Source organism: Thermobia domestica, chromosome 18 (genome assembly GCF_964235325.1).
Source record: "Thermobia domestica chromosome 18, izTheDome1.hap1.1, whole genome shotgun sequence".
NCBI classification, from domain to species: domain Eukaryota; kingdom Metazoa; phylum Arthropoda; class Insecta; order Zygentoma; family Lepismatidae; genus Thermobia; species Thermobia domestica.
The window spans coordinates 117,133,224-117,160,911 of NC_137471.1; the positions used below are offsets into that span (position 1 = coordinate 117,133,224).

Genomic DNA, 27,688 nt, shown 5'->3' on the forward strand with positions numbered 1-27,688 from the left:
AACTCCCCTGTCTACTCCGCTCCTCACAGCTCACGTTTGAAACGAAGAAACACGTTTATTGCGCAATGATCGCTCTTTGATGCTTTATGCATGTCCTTTATGTCATCACGCAGCTCGATCATACCGAGCTAAACTACAAATTATTCAGAACTTTGCAGCAAGACAAATCACAGGTCACTCTCGGGACACCAGAATTGTACAGCTGCTCGAGGACTTAGACTTGCCATACCTAGGTGAAATCATCAACCACAGACGTCAAGCATTCTGGCGCTCCATGCAACTTTCACCTTATGACATTCTCCGCAACTCGGCACTGTACCAGCTAATCGTCATATCTATGCCAGACCTCAGCAACCACAACATCTTCTCTTGGGACTCCCAGGATAACAACCCCTTAACTACACACGCAGCATTAACTTCTATGCGGGCCACTCATGTTCACCCGATTGGTTAAATCACCACTCCAGATTCGCCTCCTTCCTCACCAGCATCACTCAGACAAATCAGCCAATGACCGTCCGACCAGTAACGCAATTTTGCAGGTACTTCAAATAACGCAACCGAACACTCATACCCGTAGAAATCAGCGACAGTTGCTGATTGGGATCATAACTCATGGGAACACACTTCATATACTATCTTACTTTAAATAAGAGGCAAGGGCTTTGGGTACCCCGGAACTCCAAGTCGATAATTTGTCTCGATAAACCTGCAACGTGTGGCCAGCATGGAACAATGTGGTTTTCTTCAAACTAAATACAAATGTACTGCTGCACAACTCGAGATAATTGCTGGTACAGTAAATGTCAACACGTTTGAAGCACTTCAAGCAGCTGTAGAACAAGCTAGCCGAAATGGTAGTCTTTCATCAAATACAGGTACTGCCTATTTTCACACTAAGTTAATTTAAGTATCTCAAGTTCCTATTGTAATGGACCATACAATTAAGATGACCATCTCCGGAGGTTTGGCGCCCCAGGCGAGTACTCTTCTCCACAATTTTCTTTGGATTCCGGCCAACCGGCTCTTATTAGGGACACCACTTCAGGTACAATGGATTATGAAAATTACATGCAGACTGACTTATCAGATTCTGAAGATGATGAACACTCAGGCAAAAAGAAACAACGTTTCTCTGATGGATTTGTACTAGTTAAACCCAAACATTCATTTAAACCACGTTCAATGGACTCTTCAACTTCCCATCTGAAAACCCAGAATAAATTTTCTCCCGTGGTGGGACCACCTCTGATGCTTCGTCCGACTCGCCTTCAACCTGTACCACGCAGACTACTTCAAAACCACGCAATCCAAAATGCTTCTATGTGTATGGAATTGGACAAAAATACGCTTTCACTAGATCCTTACTTGCTACCTGTACCAAGCAACCTCACGCTAATCAAACAGGAGATTTCATACAGTTCAAGTGCAGTTCTCAAGAAGACTATGACAAAATCAAAACCTTCTCTCAAACTAATGGAATTAAATACGTCGCTGAACTTTCTAAGCATTCACAACTTCTAAAGGTAATTATACGAAAATTACCGATTGACACACCTGTTCAGGACATTAAACATGATCTCATTTCCTTGGAATATATTGTGCAAGAAGTGCATCAATTACGTGGAAAGAAAACAGACACAGATGCAAGGAAACCACTCCCACAGTTTTTGGCTACTTTTACTAAAAATACTAAAAGTCAAGAAATCTATAATTATTTGTATTTGCTGAGCTACAGAAGTACTGTGGAACCATATCGACCGGATGAATTCCTACAATGTTATAACCGCCAAAGGCTTGGCCACTCCCTAAACTCTTGCAAAGCTAAACCACGATGCTTGAAATCTTTTGAATTTAATCTAATCCGACTCTGAGATATAAAAGACTCCTACACTACTCCAGCTTATTGTCATTATTATCATGGAAATCATCCTGCCAACTATCGTGGTTGCCCCGACTTTCTTGAAGAAAAATAATGCAGAAAGCAGCAGAAAACTACCAACAAACAACCTGCAAATTCACGCAAACCTACACCTATCAATTTCACCTCTCCCAAGGATTTTCCCTCAATTACAGCAAATACTCCTCAAACACCTCAAACTCCAACTCCTCGCCTAGGCTCAACCTATGGTAGCACTTCATTTCCACCTTCCAATAAGACAAATTCTTGGCTCCGGAGATGACTAGCACTCTCAAAGAAGTAATCTAATTATTAAAAGATCTTAATTTTAAAAAGATATTTATCAAACTCAAGACTGGTCATCAGAAGATTCGCAACACTACAGATCATTTCGAAAAACTTACCTAAGTTGCTGAAATCTTCATGGACATCCTTGATGATGGCAGCGACTAACCCAGTCAGATGTCACCAGGGGATCGCATACTGCAATGAAGAAGGAATAAGATCACAAAGCTTGGAATCCACAAAATTAACATACCAACAGGTTGATATCGCACTCTTGCAGGAAACTCTTCTCACACCAGCAATACAATGGAAAATCAGGAACTACACTGTCATTCGAGCGGATCAATCAACTCATAAGGGCGGCACGACCATTCGTTTAAAACAATATAAAGAATTTCTAGCCCCGACAATGGACACCTTAGAAGTTACAATAATAAAACTACTCACGCCTCAAGAACCACTTTTCATCGTATCTGCCTATAAATCACCTCCGAAGAAGATAAACATAGCTGATCTACAAAACCTCCGACAACTGTGGCATCACGTACTAATAGCTGGTGATCTTAACGCGTAACACCTTTTATGGAACTCAAAGGTCAGGAATAGGACAGAAATTACTTTGGAAGCAGATTTTCACAACCTTAATCTTCACCAAACAGCTCCAACAGAACCAACATATTTTCCAAGATATCAAGGCAATCTAGACATATTGGCCATGGTGTTAACAGCAAATCATCAGATATGCTCCAACCTCCATCTCCGAACTAAATTGAGATCACAACCCAGTTTTATTGGAAATTCAGCATACTCATGCTCCACCAACCAGACGTCTTCCTATCATCACCACAGTCAACTGGGATGAATACCGGCAAAGACTCCGGGATACTCTCGACACCCGTATTCTAGTTTCTTCACCTGCACATATTGATCAAGCAATTCAAGAACTCACGTGTTCAATCAATAGTGTACACATCCTTTCAACTCACAGGAGCTATTCTCCAAAACAGCACTATACTTCCCGTAAAGAAACTGAACACGAGGTTTACTTCTTTTAAAGAACTGGGCGCGTCTGCGTCATCCAGCCTTCAAACACATCTATAATCGTCTACAGCAAAAAAATCAAGAAAAACTACTAGGTTTACATTATAAACAATGGAATGAGAAACTAAAATCTCTTCCTACACTTTCCAAGCAATTCTGGAGAATGATGCGTGCTCTCACAAAATCAAAGTTTCAGCACACTCAAACGCTTCATGGATGAAACGGATTAGTATTTGATAATTAAGATAGAGCGCAAGTCTTCGCGCTACAACTCTATGACCAATTCCAACCGAACGCTGATTCAGTAGACGAACGTACCATACGCCAAGTTCGCCGCGTCCCTCATCAACTACTGCAAGTTCACCCTCTTCCATCTCATCATCTGTGTACTCAAAGAGAAGTTACAAATTTACTAAAACGACTCAACCCGACGAAGACCGCCGGTCCTGATCACATTGCTGCAGCAGCTCTAAAAAATGCTCCAAGAAAGTAAGCAATCCTATTTTGTCAGATTTTTAACGCCGTGATTCCTACAGGATACTTTTCATCATCATGGAAAATAGCAACCATCTTATGATAACCAAAACGGGAAAAATCAATTATTCCCTCAAAATCATAGGCCAATATGCCTCCCCTCTCACTTAAGCAAGATAATAGTTCGCCTTCTATACGCACGATTATTTCGCTTTACTCAGGATAATCAAATATTTCCCAGCCATCAATTTGGTTTCCAACCTACGGTCAGCACTACTGCGCAACTCACCAGTTTAGTTAAACATCTCGTCCAGAATCTCAACATTCGTGCTCCATCCATAGCAGTGTTTGTCGATGCGGTAGGGCCTTCGACCGCGTAAGGAATGGCGGCTTCCGTTACAAGCTTCATCAACTGGTATTTTCATCATACTATCTCGCACTAGTGGATTCCTTCCTTCATGACCGCAAATTCTACGTTCGACATCAAACGTTATTATCATCAGTTTACACCACGAAAGTAGGCGTCCCTCAAGGATCTTGCTTATCTACGTTACTTTATTTGTTATATACCGCTGATCTTCCTACAACAGCACATACAACAGTTGCTACATTTGCGGACGACATCGCTTTCATCTCTTCAAATCGGATTCTCCGCTTTGCGACTATATGAATGCAGCGCCAATTGGATTCTCTTGTGCTTGGACTACTAAATGGCTCGTTAACATTAACCCTGCTGAAACCGTCATTCTGTACTTCTCCAAATACCGGCGTCCGCCTCCCATTCTACTTTTCTATGATAGCCATCAATTGCCGAAGGCCAACCACGTCAAATATATTGGAATCACATTGGATCGAAAACTAAAATTTCAACTGCACATCCATCAAGTAACCTGTAATGCATAACAGAGACTTCAGGAATTGACACGTCTACTACATTCTTCAGGGTTTTCACTGGAAACTAAAATTCATCCCTACAAGCAACTTATTCGACCAGTGCTCCTGTACTCTCATCCTGCATGACACATGCCGCCAAGATACATAAACGGAAATCACAACTCCCTCAAAATCATGCCATCAGGTTAATCACAGGCCATAGTCGAGATACAAAGTTACTACAGCTCCGCGAAGATAGAGGACCCCCTTACCTGCAAGAACTCATGACTATATGCTCGAGAAAGTTTTGACTACAACTTCACGCTTCACCTCATGAGTCCCTCAACAGCATTGGCATTATTCCAGTTACTCGATATGCTCGTCCACCACCTCCAACATAATACCATCTACTTGGGCTTTAACAACTAGAACCTATGCACTTCAGACTACGACTCGAGATCTTCAAACGTGAACCAGACTAAAAAAAATACGTTGAGGAAGTCTCGACGGTCGCTCTTTCGTTATTACTTCCTATGCAATCCACTTCATGTACTATTATCTTCAATACGAGGCACGGGCTTCTAAATAGAACTGGTACTCATCCACTCAAGTTGTCAAATACAGTCACAGTCACAGTGGCCCTGTACCTGTGGCTCCGAGTTTTGTAGTATGAGGTTGCTGTCATTGTTTGTGTGTGCTGATTTGGTTGTAGTTTTATGAAAATTTTGTGGAGTACTGAGCGTGTGTAGTTTTGTGTTAGGGAATAAAGATGGTATTGTTTGGTTTTTTTTTGAGGTGGGGAGTGAACACGTACTTAAGTAGGATTAGAGTTTAGGAGTATATTGTATGGCTTTTTTTACATTGCTAGGAGAGAATGTAGGGTGGATATAGGCGGATTTGTGAAAGTTCTGTCTTCGTTGGTAAAGTTATCGTTGATGAACATTTTTTGCAGGATTCTGTCTCTGTATCTTGCATTAAGTTTGAAGATTACGTCTTTGATAGATTCAAGATTGAATTTCTCGTAATATGGTTTGATGTCTTCTTGATAGATGTTCGTGATTTTTCTAAGCCAGAAGCGCTCGGCACGGTATACATCTGCTATGTTATGTCTATTGTATAATGGATGGCCATAAACGAGTATAGGGCGGATGGCCATTTCATATTAATATATTTTGTTTTTGATGTTCAGTGTAGGATTCAAACCTATTCTATTGAGAGCTAAGATCTAGACTCTCGTAAATGGGCGTTAAGATTAAGACGGTTGTCAAGCAGCACTCCCACATATTTTGCTGTAGTTGTAATTGTCATTTTGAATGGTAATGCTGTTGCGGGTGTCCTTGATGGAATGTCGACGTCTTCGTGGTGGGATGAAGAGGATGAGTTGCGTTTTCTGAGGATTAAGTTGCAATTTCCACTTATGACACCAGAGCGCAAATTGAGCAATTTGTTTATGTAATCAACTAAATATGTTGTGTGTGAGCAGACTGATGGCCCAATAAGTGGTGTCATCTGCAAATAACCCAAGATGTGTTTTAAAATTTGCATTAATGGGAGTGTCGTTGACACATAGAAGATATATTAGAGAAGCAATAGTTGAACCTTTTGGAACGCCACGTTGAATGAGAATGTCATTCGAGTATTGGTTATTTTAATCTTTGTAGTTCTATTAGTAAGAAAGTTATGTATCTACCGTATAATTGTTGTAGGTATATTGTAATTAGTAAGCTTACATAAAAGACCATCATGCCATACGGAGATGCCAAAATGCAGCCGTGAGGTTCAAAAATGCAGCACCTATAATATGTCCTTTTGCAAATGCTATTTGAATATCATGGCAGATTCTCACCAGTTGATCGATGGTGCTTTGTTGTGGTTGAGATCCGTCTTGCTTTGAAATGAGTAGATTGACAGCGAAGAAGGATTGATGCAGTCTAGTAACTAAAATCTTTTCCATTAATTTGGAAAAAATGTTTGTGAGCGCTATTAGTCGGAGATTACTGGAGAGGGTAGCTGGTTTGCCAGGAATATGAATAAGTACAGTATGAGATGTCTTCCTGGCTATAGGTATGTATCCAGCATAAAGACTGGCTGTATACAGTTCAGCGAGTTTCACATGAAGAAGTGGTGGGGCGATTTTCAGATTTTGTTTGGTTGTCTTGTCCGGTCCTGGTGCTGTATTCTTCCTTCGCTTCATAGCGTCATCAACTTCTAGTGGATGCGTAGGTACTAGAAGGGTTGTGATGGCTGGTAGGTGATTGTCTGCTAGATCTACAGTAGATAGGCCTTGATAATTGGCTTTGTCTTGATTTCTTGTGCAAGTTCTTCAATATTTTGCTCCTCACGTATATTTGCTGGTGGATCTTGAAACTTGGTGACAAAAACATTAGCTAAGTGTAGAAGTTTTTCCTGGTTGGTAAGAAGATGAATATTATCGATAGTGTTAGGCAGTTGTAATTTGGAAGAATGTAGAATTGTCTACTTATTTGCCAAAACTTAAAATTATGTTTTTTTTTTGTTTTTTTTTTTTTTTGTAGAGTGCTCAGTTTCTTGGAGAGGTTGCTGAAGTTTTCTTCCTTAGGTATTTTCATCATAATTTTGATAGTATTATATAGGTTGTTAAGTTCTAATTTGGTGACTAGTGGTCGAAATTTGTTGTATATCCTTCGCAGGTAGTATTTGTGGCGAATATTGTTGAGTAGTTCTTGCAGTAGACGATCCATTACTGGAATTATTTTAATGTTAGGGATAAAGATTTCTCAGCATTTTGGAAGTAGATAGTTATTTCATGTGCAGCATCTTCAATTGATTGTGGGTTAGGGATGATGTTAATCTTCTGAAGGTTCGCTTCTAAGCTTGCTTTATAGCTGTAACAATCTGTATTTTTGAAGTCTTTAACAGTGAGGTATTCGGCTGGTAATTTTGGGTTATATAGAGTGAGGTGCGTGGCCAGATGATTAGATGGTCGGCCATGTTCTTTAAGAGCGATGGGTTTAAACTTCAGCAATCCGGTGGAGCAGAATATTTTATCTTATTTAGTGTCTATTTCTTCTGGCCAGGGCTGAATTACTGGGCTATTTATAATATATTGTAGGAGTTTCTTACCATTCGTATTTGTAGTTGGGTCACCTAAAAGTTCATATTGTGAATTCATATCAAGAGCAAGTAGTTGAGATATGTCCGTATTGAAAACATTTAGAACAAGGGAGTGGTCTGCCTTGGCTCTTAAAGGGTTCGATACGATGATAAAAATTTTCAATAACAACTCCATTGGTATTAAGTTGCTGATTTTTTTTAGGGTTGTATGAGAAGAGTCTCAAAAGTGGTAATGGCTATCTATCGGACTTGATTCGGATGATGTAGAAATCGACAGATTGGTTTCTGAGTGCATCTCTGATTTCATCCAAGGAATAGCTGAGGTCGACGCCGTTGATAACACAGGTGGAGGTAGCTTTCGGTCGTTGAGTGTTCCGTCTTCGTCCATCGTTAGTGTGACATGCTTTATCGTAGCTAAAATCAGATGTTTGTTTAAGTTCCAAGAACCGTCGTTTCTCTTCCATGGTGGCGAAATTAATACGTATGCCACGGATATTTTTGACGAAGTATACGGTGTATTTAATATTTGGCTGTCTGTAGGTAATCTTTTTATTTAGGGCTTTCTTCTCGTAGCATTCGGAGCGAAGATTGCTAATGGTGACGCAAAAGTCATCAGTTCTTAGAACGGTTGATGATGATGTGGGTTGATCCCAGGAAGGCGTTGCATGTTTCTTGACGTTCGGTGTAGGCACTATTTCAATATCTTCTTGTTCAGGTCAGATGATTTCCTAACTGTACTAGTAGTACGACTGAGTTGCCTGTTAGTTTGCCATTGGCAGCTCCATACGAAAGGCTGCTCCGGATTGGCGCTCAAGGATCCAATCATAATGTAATAAGGTGGTCCTAAAAAGGGTCTGGTCCTGAATGCAAAATCACTTTTGATCAGGAGTAAATTCATCTAGCATTTTACAAAGAATAGATAACTTTGTGAAAAAGTCTGTTGTTCTTTTCAGACGTGGTAATCTGTGACTAATTCCAGCAATGAGCTTCGTCAGTTGTGGATCTCTAAATGTGTTGATGATATTTCCAGAACTTCTCCATTGGCAACTGAAGAGTCAAGAAATGCAGTTTTCGAATTTCTTACAAGTGGAATTTGTCCTCTTGACATAAGTGTCTTGAGAGCGAGGTGGTTTTGGTAGATCAGTAACTGAGTTTCCCCTCAAGGGCGGAAAGTCTTGAGGTGATGGAATTTTTGGCTGGAATGATTTCCGTAACAATATCTTATGAATAACGAAGCAGCGTCGATAATTTGCGGAGTGTCCTCTTCCACAATTTCGATACTTGACAGCGTCATGCTCAGACTTGCGTGTACACTCATAGCTCAGGTGAGGTCTTGCACACTTAACGCATCGTGCATTGGCGGAACAAAAGTTTGCTTATGTGCAATTCGTTAATATCTGTAGCGTTGAATGAATGGTTGTGATACTATAAAATTCTAATAGTTGTAGCTCATAAATGGTCTTTGCGATTAGCGTTTTCTTTATTGTCCCTGGAACTAGGGGTACAGGTTGGCCCCCCTTCCGTTTCATCTGTTGCACTCAGAGAACATGGTCCCTCTGTTCAGTAAATCTGTGTTAATATTAGTAATGGATACATCAATACGTCATTTACGAATTACCACTTTAATCAGGGATGTTTGTCTAGCCATTTCTAGGGAATATTTTAATTTGTATTATTTGCAGTAAACAATGAGAGTATCGTAGTCAGCCTGAGAGTTACAGATGAATTCAATGCGGTCTGGGCAGACTGCGCAGTGAGGAATTTCTTTGCATACTAAAGATGCTCCATTAGTAAGCTTATATCCCTTGTTTTTCGTGTAAACATATATATTCAGAGATTTGATCTTTCTTCGGATTTCAGAATTATCTGTAGAAGCAGGAGGTGTTTCTTCTTCTATGACAGGAGATGTTATTTCCATCTGGCTAACAGAGTCTTCAATAGATTCCACGGACACAGCAAGGAAGGTAAACTTGTTCGCAATTGGAATAGAAGAACATTATGTTCTTCTTTCGGTTTAAATGTATGATTTCCACTTTAACTGGCCGCTCTCTTGTTGATGGACTCACACTGGGACTTGGTACATCAGCAAGTGTACAAAATATGGATTTCTCCCGTTCACAATGTTCTTTGAGTAATCTCTCAGTTTCCGGCAGCAGCATAGTGCCACACGTGATAATAATGATGGTATCTTGGCGTGACACTCCTATTTTGATAAGTTTGTAGCACATTTTGGAATCTTTTTTCAAATGAACTTGTCGATATGAATAGCGAACTGCTTTCGATGTGAAAAGTTTTTGAACGTTGATTGTAGTTTCCTAAACTTGAGACTAGACAGCAGATTGTGAAGGACTAACGCGAAACATAATAATAACTAATAACTTTGTTTTCGCGGAAAAAATCAGGAGGGATAGTACAGCCCGTTCGTTCTTGGCGGACTCGGCTCTTGTTATTGATATAACGATGAGAGACGATCGAACTGATAAAACTTGCTAATGTTTTGCAGTTCAAAGGAATATATAACCTGAAGAGAGGATTTATATATAATAATGCCATTGGTAGTTGTGAAGGAGTATGCGATTTGTGACTAGTGCTCTAAGTAGCTAATCAGATGTATGGAAACTGATCCTGATAAGTGTTTTGTCCTGTATGTAATTCATTGTCTTTTAATCTTGAGCTGAACTGGTGTGCTCTATAATGTCACACAAAATGGAGAGTTTGGTTAGGTTGTCTGAAGTTGCTTTAAGTGCAGGAAGTCTTCTTCTGACTGCTGATAGTATTTTTGAAAGATGAAGATGACGAAAGATGTTGACAAGTTCTCTCAAGGTATCACTTTTCTTGGCTTCACTATGTGCTGGAAGAGGTAAGGAATCTCTGTATAGAGTGAGAACCGGTCTTCTGGGTACAGGTTTCTTGCGTATTCCCGGATTTAAGACCTGGTAGATGCAGATGTCAATGATGGAAAGTTTAGAGGTTTGAAAATCGGCTGTTGAGAACTTTTACGTGATAATACTATGTAAGTTGTAGGACATCGTTTACAGTTTGGAGGGTACCGACGGCAGTTTGAACATTTCACATTTTTGTCTTGCATTTTGCGTTTACACTCGTAAGTAAAATGATTCGCGACACATTTAACATCTGCATGTAGCAGCACAAGACGTCTGTGTGTGACCTAATCGTTGGCAACGAAAACACTGAATATACGACGGTTCATTTTAGTGTTATATACGATAGAAATCTAAGCATTCTAGATCCAAAATGGATTGAGCATCTGGAGTCTTTTTGAGAGTCACCAAGAACAGAGGTAGCAACACACCCACTGCATTTTTTCTGCTCAACTGTAATCACTGGGTATTGACGATTAAGAAAATCTTCTTGATGTTGTCTAGTAAAGCATCAACCGGCAATTGCCGGATGACCACTCTAAGCACTGACTCTTCTAATCTTTTCCAAAGAGAATTGAAATTTGAATTCTTTGCAATATTGAATAAGAGCATCGTAGTCGGCTGAAGAATGACATTTAAATTTTATCCGGACTGAATAAACAGCACAGTGAAGAGTGTGCTTGCAAACCAGCGACGCTTCATTCTTAGTTTATATCCTTTGCTAAAAGGATATTCCAAAATAGGAAATGAAATCTTTGAGTTTTACGTCCCACGGTTATGCCGGTTAGGCTAAAAGAGACTGTAATGATGAGTAATGAATGAAATCGTGGAATGAAGAAAGTTGGACGAAACGGGAGAACCCCGACCAAACCCACGCCCACTTAGTTTGTCCAACACAAAGTTTACTTGGCGGGGGCTGGGATCGAACCCGGAACCCCAAGCAGCAGAGGTGAACGCTCTACAACTGAGCCACCGAGGCCCCTATTCGAAAATAGTGAGAGATTCAATATGTATCTTGGGATCCGAATTGTTAATAGCAAGTGGAGGAATTTTATCCAAATCTTCATCTTCGTTTTCAGGAGGGATTGGATCATCCACCTTAACATATGGATTTGAGACATTTTTTACATAGCAATAGGTGAGAAAGTGTTCTGTATATTCACTGGGATCGTAGTTTGTGGTTTAGACCGAAACGTATGTTTGGCAACCTGAAACGGATATTCTAAAGGACGGTTCCGACAATCAGTCTTGGCCGAAGTCTGTCTAGCACCAGCTACATAAAACAGCTATGATATAATTAAGAATGTGGTCCTGTACATTTGGAAGTTCAGTGAAGTATTCATATCCAACAAAACTGGATTATCAGATATTTTAAAACTACTAGGCCCACGCACACCGCTAGGCAAGAGAAAGCCTTTTTCTTCTTGAGGATCCAATAGACGAGCGTCTGCGGCCCCTTCACTTTTATATGACGGGTGTTATTTGCTATGGAGTTTCGAGATGGTTGTCCCCTGTCTCCTATTTCTATTTGAAATGCATCTGAGTTAATTAAAACTTACATCTGTGGAAATGATTGGTAACCTTCGCAAAGCATTGTAGTATGAATGAAGTAATTCAATCAAAATAATAACTTCCTCTGCCAAGCAATCAGAGACAGGCTTCTACCATATGTTGTTATTTTGCCCATGGCGTCTTCTCTCTTGTATGGCAAGATGAATGTCAAAACAAGTCACAGTAGAATTCTGCACCTGGTGAAATTTGGGTGCGTTTTTGCTGGTGCGTTGCCGATGTTGGTGAAATCCTCTTCTTGGCAAGTGGTCCTGAACCTGTGGTCTTGTACCTGGGTTGGTGATATTGTATTCTGACGTTCATGTTATTGCTATACACTAACATCCGAGGAGAGTACCGAAGCAGGAAGCACATGGAGTTTGGTTAAAATCATTAAGTGTGAATTAAGTTAGATGTTGGATGTGTTATTTACTTGTTGCGAATATGTTGATAATTGTGCGTCTCGGTGATGTCAGGTGTAGAGTGGTCGGAAGTACTTGGTGCTGAGTGTTCTTGTTTGTAGTGTTATTGAGATTATTGCAGTTAATGTGAAGGTTGCCTTCGGTTGTGTTAAGGATATTGAGTTTCGTACAGAAGAACTGGGGAGTGACTTTTGTGGTGGTTTGGTAAAGGATTTTCTGTTTCTGATTCGGTGATTGCAGATAAGATGGATGCTGCCTGTATCAGAATGAATTATCAATGGCTTCTTAGATCTTGGTATCTATTTCTGGGTCGTGGATTTCTGATTCAGATGATTCTGTTTTCTTCTTTTTTCTGTTTCTTCGTTTTCTTTTTCGCAGTGGGAGTGGTCCTGTATAATTCTTGATTTAGCTGATATTGAAGAATTGCACATTTTTCTTGTCAATATCATTTTAAATGGCTGTGATATCAATGCTCACATCGACGCCCTTGATAGCACATGTGTAGGTATGTCTTCTGGAATTTTGTTCGAATGCTGTCCGAGAGGAGGTAACTTGCCATTGAGTCTGTCTACGTCTTCTTGGGTAGAGATGGTGGTCAGTCTGACTTTCGATCCAAAATTCGTGGCGAAAACTTCTTAGTGTAAGCGTCGATGTCTTCTTGTGTTTGAATAATGATGCGAAAGCCTTCTCAGTTGTATATTGGTCACCCACGCAGATATCGAAGGCATTCTGGTATGCCATCCTTGATATGATTGAAGAAAACCTCTGATTCATAAAAATAGGCAGCAATGTTAGTGAGGATATAATAGCAAGTGGGTAATGCGGAAGATTCGGATGAATTGTTTGAGGAGTTTGTCTCGGAATTATTATGGATACGAGTAGAGGTAGCTTAACAACACTATTTATAGAGTAAGTTCTGTGATTGCTGGAACGTAATTGGCCCGCGAATATCCAATCTGTGGAGAGACAATGGCCCTAGTAAGGGTGTGATCCTGTATACTGAAATTATGTAATTAATCTTTAATTGATGTGAAATCTTCCAATATGGCACGCAAAACTGTTAACATTGTGACGATATCTTTAGCAGTTTTCAGTTGAGGGAGTCTTCTTTTACAGTTGATATTAATTGCTTGAAAATCTTGAACGAACGTGAGAAATTCTTTTAGTTCTTTAATTCCTTTAAGTCTCTCGACATTTAAGTTGGTGTACTGTTTTTACAAAATGGTTCCTGTTTGTGAGATCTGTTTTAATATTTTCAATAGAGGCGTTTATTGATAGTAGTCGAATCACTACTTTGAGCACTGAGGGCTTCTTTGCCCTTTCCAATGCATATTGTAGGTGTAAGTATTTACAAACTTCAATCAGAACCGAATCGTCATTGGAAGGGTGATATTTGCATTTAAATAAACGGCACAATATGGTGTTTCTTTCAAAACCAATGATGCTCCATGTTTCAGTTTATAACTTTTATTATTCGGGTAGTCCTATATGGTGAGAGATTTAATATATCTCGATTCTTCTGATTATTCAACACTAATAGGTTGCAAAGTACTTCTGTTATTAATCTTAGCATGATCGCTTGCAATGGAGACATCATCTTGAGCTGTGATGGTGATAGTATAAATCTTATCTTCTGAGACGTCCTGCTGCTCCACCATGAGCAGATCATAACAATTCAATGTGGACACTGCAGGAGGAGTCACTGGTTTAATTTTCACAGTATTCTTCGCTATCGTGAATGGTTGTTCCTCCGGCTGTTGTGGAGTAGCTAGCAATAACTGGTTCTGACCAGAGCTAGAAGTCTTTGATTGGTTTTCTTCATTTCTTCACTTGTATCCGATTGTTTCCATGTGGGAGTACTGGGTTCTTGTTGAAACCCCTGCCTCCTATATGATATAGATGAGCGTATGTAGTAAACTCCTATGAACTGATATTGAAGGGCAACTCTCACACCTTCACTGAAGTAACTCTTGGTGACTCGTGCTAGAATGTGGAGATGGAAACGCAGGATGTGAAGAATAATATGTTAACTTCATAATGACAGATGATGGTTACAAACAAGTCGAGTGCGTTTCGTGGATGAAATAAACAATAAGCGTTGAATGGAGTTGCTCTCATATGGGTATCGTTTTTTACCTTACCTTACTGTATTTGACAATTATAAATGGGTGAGTTCCGGGTTTAGAAAACCCCTGCCTCGCATATGCAGTGAATGCATTTGTAGTGGAGTGCATATATAGTGAAGAATAAAATTGCAACTGTCGCAAGTTTTGGGAGATTTTTTTGTCTGGCGAAACGAAGTCAATTTGAAGGTGGAGTCTGGAGTATGTGGCTACCTGAGGATGTTGGAGATCAAGCCGATGGCGTTAATGTGGTGGTTGTGTTCTAGCATAAATTTTACGTAGTCGCTGTAATATTTCCAATTTAGCGAAGAAAGGCATGTGTTGCGGTCTTGATGTGATGCCAAAAGTTTCTGGAATATATTGACATTAGCTCTTTGAGTAGAGAAAGTCCTGTATCTTCATGTAATTGTTGGATGGTCGTGTCTCGGCTCTGTCCTGTGATTAGTCTTGCAGTATGAGTTTGAGGATTTGCGTAGAGTGTAACTGGGATGATGAGGTGCTTGTATATTCTAAATTTGGCTTCGGGTGCAAAACCGGAGGATGGAAATAAGTAACTCAGAGCTTGTAGTCTTGCTTAAGTCTTGCAGTTGACGTGATATAAGTGTGGTTGGAAGGTTAGAATGTGACTTCATTAGTTCAGGAAGCACTTGTTGATTGTAGTAGAGTTGAATGGCAGGTAGACGTCGGTGTTTGCAGAAGTACACTAAACTGTGCTGGTTAGATTGATTTTTAACCTCCATTTGGCTGTGGGGACTTGTCGTTTAATTTTAAATTATAGTACGTGTTTCAATTTGCGCTAACTGCCTCGCTTTTCATTTGATTCACTCGGGTGCACGCCTGAAGTAGTAAAAAAAACTTAATGAGGGACGGGTTATATAAACAGCTAGAACATTTTAAATTCAAGCATTCAAACGCTAAGTACCATGGATCCGACTCAAGACCTTCATCTCACACCGAAAGACCAATTACAAGCTAATGCACTTTGACCGTAGATGTCGTAAATCAGATAGCCCAAAAAGTGGAAATAACATCATTTACTGATGTCAAAAAACAGTAAACACAGCAAACGCTTATAAATCATTTTCACAAGATCCACCAAATACCGGGGAAGCTCATGTACAGGACTTTGAAATGGATGAAGAAGAGGAAGAGGGTATCTCACAGAAACAAAAACACCGCATTTCTACCGAACACTCAAATGTCCAAGGACCTGCAACGGCCAACACTTTGGCTTCAGACCAGATTTCGGCATAACGGCCCAACTCACCAGATTAGTGGAAGCTATCGTTCAGCAACTTAACAAAGCGCATGCACTAACAGCTTTTTTGGACGTGGAAAAAGCGTTTGACCGCGTCTGGGACGCGGGTCTGATCTCCAAACTACATCATATGGGTTTTCCTACATATTTCACGGCCTTAATCGCCTCCTTTCTAGATACACTAAGTTTTCAAGTACGACAAGATTCAGCGTTATCCGATCCTTATCCCATGACAGCTGGTGTGCCACAAGGTTCTTGTTTATAACCTCTGCTTTACAACTTATACACCGCTGATCTCCCCACTACTACAACTACGACTGTTGCCACCTTTGAAGATGATACTGCTCTCTTTGCTCTTCACCATAATCTCCGTTTCGCAACTCACCGATTTCAGCGACATCTCCATCTCCACGAAGACTGGGCTACGCAGTGGCGCATCAAAATCAACCCACATAAATCCTCTGTGATCCACTTTATTAAAGCACCACCGGTAGTTACGCTATTCTAAGGACATCATTTACCGCAAAATGACAACGTCACTTATTTAGGTGTGCAACTGGACAGAAAGCTCACTCTAGGACCACATATACAGACTGTCGCCGAGGAAACGCTCCAGCGTCTTCACGCACTTACCTGTCTCCTTCGATCACCAGCACTTAGCCTCAACACAAAGCTTCTTGTCTACAAGCAGGTCATCCGCCCTGGGGTCTTATACGCTCACCCTGCATGGAGACATGCATTGAAAACTTATCTCCTCAAGCTACAGAGAGTGCAAAATTACGCTTTACGCATCATTACAGGACACAGTCGTGATACAAGAGTAGCACAGCTTCATGAAGATACCGGCATACCACCTCTCGACATGATAATGACTATCCATTCACGACGGATGATGGCAAAAACTTCAAAACGCAGAGCATGATATCCTCCGCCAAATCGGCACTCTACCAGCAATAGACAGGTCTACGGTTGACCACAGCCTCCTCAGTGATCATACCAACATCTAGGGCTAACATCAGCTAGAACACCACCGTTGCTAGCCAAAACGACAAAAAAAAACAGATACGTCATTCAAGGTGCGACAGTCGCCCTTAGACAATACATACCCATGGTACTACCTCACATGCTCTTACAGCATAGATAGGAGGCAAGGGATCCAGCAGGAACGCGGTACTCCCACATGTCAAACTGTCAAATAAAAGAGAGAGAGAGAGACAGAATTTAACTATAATAAGAGATGAGTTTGTTCGTGACGGACGCACTATATCACTGCTCCGCAGAAATTCCCGCGCTTTTGTTTTTTCAGGGAAAATGTTAGGTATTTTCATCGTGAAAAAGCTACAATCAAGAATTGGCTTCGCACAAGTTGGAGCCCTCTCATCAAATGCAAGGAAACACAACCAATTTGGCTCTGAACATGAATAGTCTTCCTACACCTGCACAATCAACGGAACCAAAAATGATTCTTCAATTCACGACTATTGGCCAAGTGCCGCTTTAACTGGAGAATACTAGCACTGATCAGCATCAACATCAAGACTGGCAGGGTCCACTCCCCCCTGGAAATCCGACATCAACTTCATTACTACAGGATTCTGCTTCCAATTTCTCATGCGAGGAAAATGACATGCAAACGGATGATCCTGATAGACCTTTCCTCAAACCAGGCCCGTGCTGGCCCACCGGGACATGTTCCGGTGCGCCCTCCGAAACATTACATTATAAATAAAGTACATTTTTAAAAACATAAATCCATACAATAGTTATCGGAAAAGAACCCGTGGAAGGTACAGTGCAGCCCTTTACGTACGGCGATCTTGCAAAGCAACATCAAACATAAACAGTTTTATTTATTTTTCTGTATACCAGTTCTGTACAATAAATACATACAGTTACTATTGGCAAAGAAGCCTTGCAGGGTACAGTGCGCCCTTTACATAGAGCGCTCTGCGAAACATTACATTATAGATAAGTAGTTTTAATTGTTTCTTTGTATAACAATTTTGTATAATAAATTTATATAGTGCTGCAGGTAAAGAACCTGCGAAATGTACAGTGTGCCCTTTATATAAGGCGCCCTGCGAAACATCACATTCTAGATAAAAATTTTAATTCTTATTATCATTATTCACACAAATTTTGTATTATAAATTCATAGTTTCTATTGGCAGAGAACAGGTAAAGAGTACAATCATTTTTTTTAAAAAAATATGCATAAAGTTACATATCTATAGAACATTTATAGTATAGCCAGTAAAGAACTTAACATTTTTTACTATTTGGTAAAATAAAATAGGAGTCATTTTCTGCTGCTTCTTATTTATTGCAAAAAAGAATAAAATAAAAAAGATTAGAACCTAAGCGCAATCGATTAAGCACAATTAAACAATTAAAGTTTTCTTTATATATAAAGAATTTTTATTTACACATTTAATGGAGTTTGTTCAACAACAGTATGTCAGTTGTCAGCGGCACATGCAGAAAACTGTAGGAGGACTGTTGATTTCTTGTAACTCACAGAGCAAGTAACACCTTCCTGGGCTTCATTCCTAGAATTCATCGACTGTAGGGTCATTAGAGTATGGTGTAGCATCTGACACGTGACATTATTTGACTCATGACTTCAAGTCTCTTAGCACACACAGAGAAGCGATCTGTTCAAGTTAGGTAGCGCATTTCTTCATTCTTATTGAAGTTTGTGAGTGCATGGCATGTGTCGTATTGCTTTAAAAGAGGGCGAAAGGAAAACCGCATCTGTATCATTTCGTTTTCAGTAAACAGGTAAGTTTATAAGTTTAATAAGTTCCTTTAAATTTTCGTTAAGTTAGAAATCATTTCTTATGGTACGGACATCGTGAGAATTACGAAGATATGATTTTAAATGTATGACAGATGGAATTATCAAGCAAAGGAAAATTACATAATTATGGCTGTAGTTGAAGAGCGGTTCAAAGGTCCATCTAAGGGGATGCTTTGGAGGCTGAAGGCACCTTGCGCAGCCGGTTTAGAAATCCTGACTCAGTTTAAACATCTTGTATTGAAGTCCAATGAGAGTATTTACTGGAAATAGCAGGGGAAAAAACAAATTTATAGGGGACAACCAGTAGTACAGAGGGTGGCTCCCACGTCGTAATCCTAATGAGGAATCTGTCACTGCTATCATTGGCACCGCGGCAGAGCTACTCACCGGCGGTCTTCTGACGTGTTTCTCATAAGAATTTGCGCACAGTGCTGAACCGACATTAAGTTAATTAATATATCAACTCTTAGACAAGATAGTCAAGATCGTAGTGTTGATTACACAAAATTGTTTCTTACATGCCCTGTAACTAAAATAGTAAATAACGGCCGATATTGATGTGGTCACTTCTGTTCTGTGTTCCAGCCTCCAGCTTGTCAAAATTAGGAAGAGAAAAATTAAGGAAAATGAAGTTCAGTATTTGGTTAAATTATTCGTATTAAATTTGCAACAAACAATATGGAAAACTTGCTCATTACTACCCCATATTGATATTCTGTTATTTTTGGTTGACCAACGTTTATCCACTGACAATTTAACGTTGAACTAGCATACCAAAAATCAGCATATAGTCTTAAATGTTAAATCAACTATATTATACATTGATAGTTTCCATGTTGAAAACTGTATTAAACTTAATTTTAACTCATAATTCGTGTCGTGGTGTATAATTGAATTATAAACTTACACCCCGTGGGTCTCAAAATTTTAACATGTTGTGATTCAGGTTTGAAAAAAATTAAAATTGAAAATGCGTTTTTTTTTCATAAAGGTTTATAAAATTTTCAAAATCTTTTTCCAATGTAAAATAAAGTTATTTGTGCTACTAGGGAGTACATTCATTTGATGAATAGTAAAGGGTACACCTCCTGCTAGCGCTCCGGTCCAAACATGCATTGAATGGGCTTTGGCTAGTAGGTCTATTCGCAGAAACATTCTGGCAAATTTTACTCTTTAGCATACACTCTCTCCGTCCTTTGCTAGATTCCATATGAGCTGGAATATCATGCTGCCAAAGAAAGATGTTAAAAATAACCTACTTGATATACATAATCATTTTATTCCTATAATTTAATTACCATAATCTTACTGTAAGTTAAGCATTTTTACGTAGTTTAGTCAATTTTAGCAGAACTTCTGTTATCTTGGAGAGCCTCTTATTCCATTTCCTACCATACCTATGTAAAATACAGTTCATTAATTTATTGATGAAACCCTTTTTCAAGTGAAACGCTTTCTGGGCGTTTAACTCTTCGAAGCTGTAATAGCGTGGTGTTTATATTACTTTAGCTTTAAAACTACCTTCTCTTTGTATCATGTCACTTATGCGTTTGTGCAAACTATGGGCATCAGTTATATGTTTTGTAGATTTAAATGATTCCAGTCAAATATTTAATGTCCACTTAACATTTGCAAACTTAGTGAATGCACTGGAAAATTTTAGGGCTACAACATTGAGAATAATTGTCATAAGCACACTAAGATTGCATTGAATAATTTATTTATTTCCTTTTGCTATATCTATATTCTAAATCTATATTTATATATACATGTATGTCCATATGGAAGGTGAAAAGGACGATCACCCCTCATGGATTTTTTCCCTCATGAGAAAATTTATCAAAAATATAAATACGTATCATAAAACTTAAGTTACGGTATGCCAAGAATTATTTAGTGGAGTGAACTAATTTTTTTCATCTTAATAAACATACGTAAGAAACTTAGAAGACCTCCCTTTCTCCTTTGCTTTCTCTCTCTTTGTAAAAATAATATAGTTCTACTTGTTCCTGGTTGTCATTTGCAAACACAGAAAAAATGGAAGGAAAGAAAAAAAGAAGTGTGGTCATGAATTTAGAAAAGAGAAAAGAAACAAACTAATGCAAGAATCTGCTAAAACATGTTCTAAAATTACGCAATTCTGCACAATATCTGTGAATTTAGAAAGAAAATCACAATCAGACAGTCAAGAAACCACTACTAAATCAAACATACCTGAAGAGGACTGCGTGGAACTTTATTCCGATGTTGAGAGTTCCACTGATGTTACTAAGTCAAAAGTTCCTCAAGCGGAGTGCGTGAAACTTGAAACTGGCGTTCAGAGTACCTCTAGTGTTTCTAGTTCAGAACTTATTCCTGAGTCTTTCTCAATCTTGCATAAACCTATTCCATTTAGACCAATTACAAAGCAAGAACCAGTGACTTTCTTTTCGAGTGAACAAAACCCTCCAAATGAAAACTTTGATGCCTCTTCCTTAGATACAATAGACTATTTTAAAAAACCTGGCCAAAATAATTTACACTCGTACTTTGCGTTCCACCCAGTTCAACCAAATGAGAAAGATTTGCCTTTTACAGACAAGAAACCCTTGTTTAATATCCAGCAAACTGACGGACAAATTTTTAATAGATAGTGGCTAACATACAAGAAAGAAAGTCAGAAGTTGTTTTGCTTTTTGTGCATCGCATTTAGTAATGGGAATTCGGTGTTCTGCTCTGGTTTCAATGATTGGAGACATGTCCATCAAAAAGTAATGGATCATGAGTCCTCAAACATACATATTGAATGTGTGAAATTATTCATGACAAAAATGCATATGAAAAGTACTTATGACTTATTGTTTGCAAACCAGTTGGAAAGGAGGAAACAAGAAGTAAATGAAAGAAGACATGTTGTGAAAGTAATAGTTGATGTTCTTAAGTTCAAAGGAAAACGAAGTCTGGCCTTTCGAGGGTCAAGAGAATCAGCGCACGTTCTTCAAGAAGAAACAATTAATCACGGAAATTTTCTTGACATAATTATGCTTTTAGGTAAGTATGATGCTTTTTTGCAAAAGCACCTAAACAACGTCATGGAGAAAAGTAAAACCAATCATGAAGCAAGACAAAGGGAAGAGGAAACAAAGCAGAAGAAGGCAATTGGAAGAGGAAGCGTAGTAACTTTTCTTAGTAACAAAACAATAATGAAAATAATTAACCTTATCCGTGACGAGATAAAAAGTAAAATCACTGAAGATGTTAAGCATGCTGTCAAATACTCTATTTTGATGGACACCACAATAGACCTATCCAGTAACGATCAGTGTGCATTTGTTGTGCGATATGTTAAAGGTTATACAGTTTTCGAAAGACTTATAGCTTTGAAATGTGTTATATCAACGTCTGGAGAAGATTTATTTGTTTCTTTGAAAAGAACTTTGAGAGAGTTTGATATCCCTCTTGGAAACTGTGTAGCAAACCCATTTGATGGCGCATCTAACATGAGTGGCCAATATAAAGGACTAACTGCAAAGTTGTCTGATGCAATTCCAAATCACATTCACACTTGGTGCTATGCTCACGTATGAATCTGGTACTTTCTGATACTGCCCAGTGCCTCTCAGTGACAATTTGATTTTTTGGCCTGATTCAAGAAGGCAACACGTTTCTCAAAGAATCTTTAAAATCTGGCAAAGTTTATCGAAGAGAATCCTGCATACAAACTAGAAGCTATTGGGTTAACGAGGTGGCGAAGCCGCTGTGACGCCATAGTTAAGATATTTGGAAGGATTGATTACTGGACTGAAGTTGACCAGTCTCAGCCTACCAAATTAGTTTACGCCGAGCTGATAATAGTATTATTTAAGATTTCTACTGCGCCAGAATTCAACTCGAAAGTAAGAAATGATGCTGCGGCTCTTCTTCAAAAATTTACAAGTTTCCAAACCATATTGCTTGCCATGTTGTTCTTGCAAATTTTCAAGATTACTACTCCATTGTCCGATTATTTACAAACCAAGATCCTTGACTACGCTCAAGCATGGAGGCTGGTCGAATCTTCCCAATCAAGGCTAAAATCTTTGCGAGACAAGTTTGTTGAAACACTGAATACAGCCAAAACTTTCGTTTCACAAATGTCAGAGAAATTAGATGAGAGATCTGCGGTGGAAAATTCTCTTGAAAATCTAACAATTGAAGATGAACTTCCAAAAAAGCGACAAAGGAAGGTTAAACTGTTTGCAGATGAAGTTGCTGACCATGAAAGTTTGGGTTCAACGCCAGAAGATGTGTTCTGTGTTTCAGTGTACAATTATATCTTGGACACCGTTGTGGAAAGCATGCAGAGTCGATTTGCTCAACATAAAAAGCTATATCTAGATCTTACCTGGTTCGATCCAAAAAGATTTAATAACGGCGATATCCTACCTCCTAACGCACTGAACAAAATTTGTGAGGTTATCCCATCTCTTGATAAAGGGAAACTTAAAGAAGAACTCGTTTCCTTAATTCAAACATGGCCTGATATCAGTAGGAAATCCATTCTTGACGACTATATTGAGGAAGGTGATGGAAAATTTCATTGGAGTGATGATGATAATATTGAGAAATGCGAAAGCCAGTCCTGGGAATGTACATATAAAAGGGAATGCAACACTTGCATCAAATGTGCATTCAAAGTGCTCTTAGATTACAATATGTATTCTCTCCAGTACATTGAACTGTTTAAAGTGTACAAATATTTACTGACAATCCCGCTCACGCAAGTTACTTGTGAAAGAACGTTCTCCAAAGTGAAAATAATCAAAAACAGACTTAGATCAAGTATGACAAACGACAACCTCGAGGCGTTTGTTTTGATGAATAGTGAAAAAGATATCTTAACTACAGTTGATAGTGAATTGATCATAAATAAGTTGTGAATCTAGTTTCGAGATGAAGCGATTACTAATGATTTAATTGTATAAAAATAATGTACAACAAATCGGCAGCGCATTGGGCGGTTTATTTTATCTGTTGAATTCTTATATTTTTAAGATGCAGTACTATTTCTTGCAATACTTGGTTGGAGATGCGAAATGTTCATTGCATACTTTGTATTTAGTTGCGACGAAACTTAAGCAGGAGGGCAGATATTGAAAACAAAACAATACTAGAAAACTAGGTCTTGTATTATGCAGATTGGTAAATGTTATAATATATATTTTTAAGATATCTGTGCAATACTGATTACGTTTATCACAGTATAGTATCATTTCTCAAATTTAATGAGATATCAAGAATTGTTTGGACAATCAAACGTGTGATATTGACACAGTAAACTCTATTTCTAATTTATGAGTTTTACATCGTAGATTTCACAATTTTAATTACATTTACATATCGGCACATATTGATTGTTCCTGTGTGTTGTAGAGCAGTGTTCCAATAGTCAATGCACTTCTAAAATATGACTATATTGATTTGTTGGTATATTTAACTTCATTTTGATTGACAATATTTTATTACAAGTAATAAAAGGTATTTCTCTAGTGAAGAAATTTCCACAGTTCAGTTATTAACGTTGCTAAAACATTTTGATGATTTTAATGTATAAAATCTTGCCTCTGCACACACAAACACATATAATATGCGTTTGTGTAGGCGCCCTTTTGGTAGACTTGTCCACCGCCCTCGTTAGTATCCCAGCACGGACCTGCCTCAAACCTAGCCCCAGACAAAGCAAAAGTATGCGCTCAAGTTGTCAATCTTCAAATATCGAATCTATAGTACAATTTTCTCATAAAAATAGATTTTCACCCTTAAGAAATGCACGAGTCGGAAGTAATAGGTATCATATCCACGATTCCCCTTCCACTAAAGCTCCACGAGATATTACCATGCAAGACGAGACATCTTCTTCCACCAAACAAGACGCCTTCACCAAGCCTACTAAACCAAAATCCATCACTATTTATGATGTGAAAGAGAAATATAAACTCACGAAAAGTCTTGAAGCTGCATGCCCAGGCAAACTAAAGTCATCACACGCTGGCGACCCTATTCGATTCCAATGTGAAACCATAGAAGCATATGATCGAGTGGAAGCACACTGCAAACAATCTCAGTATCAGTATGCGACAGAAGTCCAAAAGAAGAATAAGCCAATAAAAGTTGTCAGAAGGAAGATACCTTCAGACACATTACTGGAAGATATCAAACAAGAACTTATTGATCAGAACTTTATTTCACCGGAAGTTACTCAACTTAAAGGAAAAACCAAGATGTCTGATCAACGAGTGCCTTTATCACTCTTTCTCGTCACATTACCAAAAAAATGCAACAAACCAAAAAATATAGGAACGGCCATACTTGCTGAGCTACCGAATCAAAATAGAGCCGTATCGACCGCCAGAATATCTGCAATGTTACAACTGTCAGCGCCTTGATAATTCACAGTCAACCTGGCATGCAAACCCCGTTGTTTAAAATGCAAATACTCACATCATACCAGGGACTGTGCCAAATGAGATCGAAACCAACCAGCATACTGTGTGAACTGCTCAAGTGATCATCCGGCCAACTTCAGAGGATGCCCCATCTTCATCCAGGAAAAAAGAAAGACGAAACCAGCAAAAGAAGACTACATCACCTGAAAAATTCCTGGCAAAGTTCCTTGACAAACCACATTAGATCATCAATCATTCTCACCGTCTTCATCAACATCTACGACATCTACGAAACCTAATTATGCACAGCGTCTTTCAGGAACAACTACTCCATTCAACAATGCAGATGACACATCCTCTACGTCGAACATCGTCTCAACTTTGAAAGAAGTCCTAGAACTGTTTAAGGGGCTCCAATTTCCCCAGTTTCTTGAAAAATTAAAATCAGGGCTAAACAAAATTAAAGCTGCTACGGATACGTTCAGTAAAATTACCATCATTGCTGAAACTATTGTGGATATCTTAGACATTGGCTGCAATTAGATATCCACGTCACAATCTGAAGATGATGGTTTGGAACGCAGAAGGCATTCGATATCAAAAACAGGAATTAAACCACTTTCTTCAGACCAACCACATAGATATTGCACTATACCAGGAAACATTTCTGAAGCCACCCATCACATGGAAATAACAGAATTATAACGTCATAAGAAACGACCGTCCAACTTCAAAAGGCGGCACGGCCATAGCAATCAAATCTCATATTCCATACGAAGAAGCCTTAAGTCCTGGAATCTCTTGAAGTCTCTATCATCAAACTTCTCCTACCACAAGATCAACTATTCATTGTCTCAGCATACAAACCTCAGCCTCCGCTGATCGAAGATTTGCGCAAACTTCGTCAACTCGGTCCACGTGTCTTTATAGCAGGTGACCTAAACGCCAAACACCCACATTGGAATTCCAAAGTCCGCAAGAGAACTGGTATTATCTTAGAGGCTCATCTTGCGGTCCTTGATCTTCTGGCAACGGTGCCTACAGACCCAACCCATTTTCCGCACCATCAAGGCTCTCCTGACGTCTTGGATATGGCACTCTTTGCAAACGTCACCATCACAGAAGATCCAATCTCCATTCCTGCACTAGCATCTGACCATAACCCAATCACAATATGTATCCAGCATCAGCATCATACCCCTCCGACACGCCTGCCTCCACCGACCTATACCGACTAGGACCAATATCCACATTCGTCAAAGCCTCCATAGCATAATCAACTTGCAACTTCCACTAACTACCCCGAATGAAATCGACCAAGCAATTCAACTGTTGACTGCAGCTATTAAAAGTGCATATTCTCCTTCCACAAGCACCTCTTCGACTGTTCATCAGCAACATCCAGACGACCGATGCAGCGCAGCTCTAATTTCTCTCAAAAACTGGGCATGCAAGATCTGGCAGAAACATAACATTCCGGTTTTCAAAAGACGCACAACTACGCACAACGGAAGATTCGCAAGCGACTAAAGCGCCTTCAGACCCAACAATGGGGTTCCAAGCTTCGCTCTCTACCTACGCCTAATAAGGAATTCTAGAAACTTCTACGAACTTTTGCGAAACCGGCTCAACAACGACATCAACCGTTGCATGGTCCGAGAGGTCTTGTTTTTGACGAACAAGACAAAGCAGATGTCTTTGCCATGCAATTATACAATCAATTTCAACCAAATTCTGAACCTGTTGACGAGCGCACCATTAGACAGTCCATAGATTCCTCCGTTAATCACTATCAGCCGAACCTCTTCCTCCTAATCAACTCTGCACACCTCGTGAAGTTACACGCATATTGAATGACTTAAATCCTACCAAGGCCGCTGGAGCCGATCACATCACTGTCTCTTCACTGAAACACGCTCCCAGGAAATGCTGCATCTTACTCACCAAAATTTTCAATGCTATGCTCAAGGCTGGTCACTTTTCGTCCATTTGAAAGAACGCCATAATCAGCATGTTACCAAAACCAGGAAAGAACCCACTATTTCCACAAAATTACCGCCCGATCAGTCTACTTTCCCACATTGGAAAAATCATGGAACGACTACTTCACTCTAGAGTGCTCACCATCGCCAATAACCGTCAACTTTTACCATCACATCAGTTCGCCTTCCATCAAGACTACAGCAGCACACCGCAGCTCACCAGAATAGTAGAAACTATCACTCAGACCTTTAAGGATAAATCACAAGCATTTGCCGTATTTGTCGATGTAGAAAAAGCGTTTGATAGTCTGGCATGGTGGCCTCCTCTACAAATTACACCGCTTCGGCTTCCCATCTTATTATTTAAAATTAGTGGATTCATTTCTGCATCATCACCATTTTCAAGTTCGTCAAGGAGCAGGATTATCAACACAGTATCACATCGAAGACGGAATTCCACAAGGTTCCAGCCTTTCTCCACTACTATACAACCTATACACCGCAGATCTCCCAAATGTACCACATACCATACCAGCAACCTTCGCTGACGACACGGCCTTTATATCAAGGAATCGAAATCTCAAATGTGCCAAACTCTGGATG

General features: G+C 39.3%; 1 protein-coding gene across 1 annotated transcript; it reads left to right on the top strand.

The window, feature by feature from the left end:
* Positions 1-21,509: 21,509 nt before the first annotated feature.
* LOC145675220 (zinc finger MYM-type protein 1-like) lies at positions 21,510-22,265 on the top strand. Its single transcript, XM_081745600.1, has one exon. The coding sequence runs from the start codon at positions 21,510-21,512 to the stop codon at positions 22,263-22,265; it is 756 nt and encodes a 251-aa protein (XP_081601726.1).
* Positions 22,266-27,688: the final 5,423 nt, after the last annotated feature.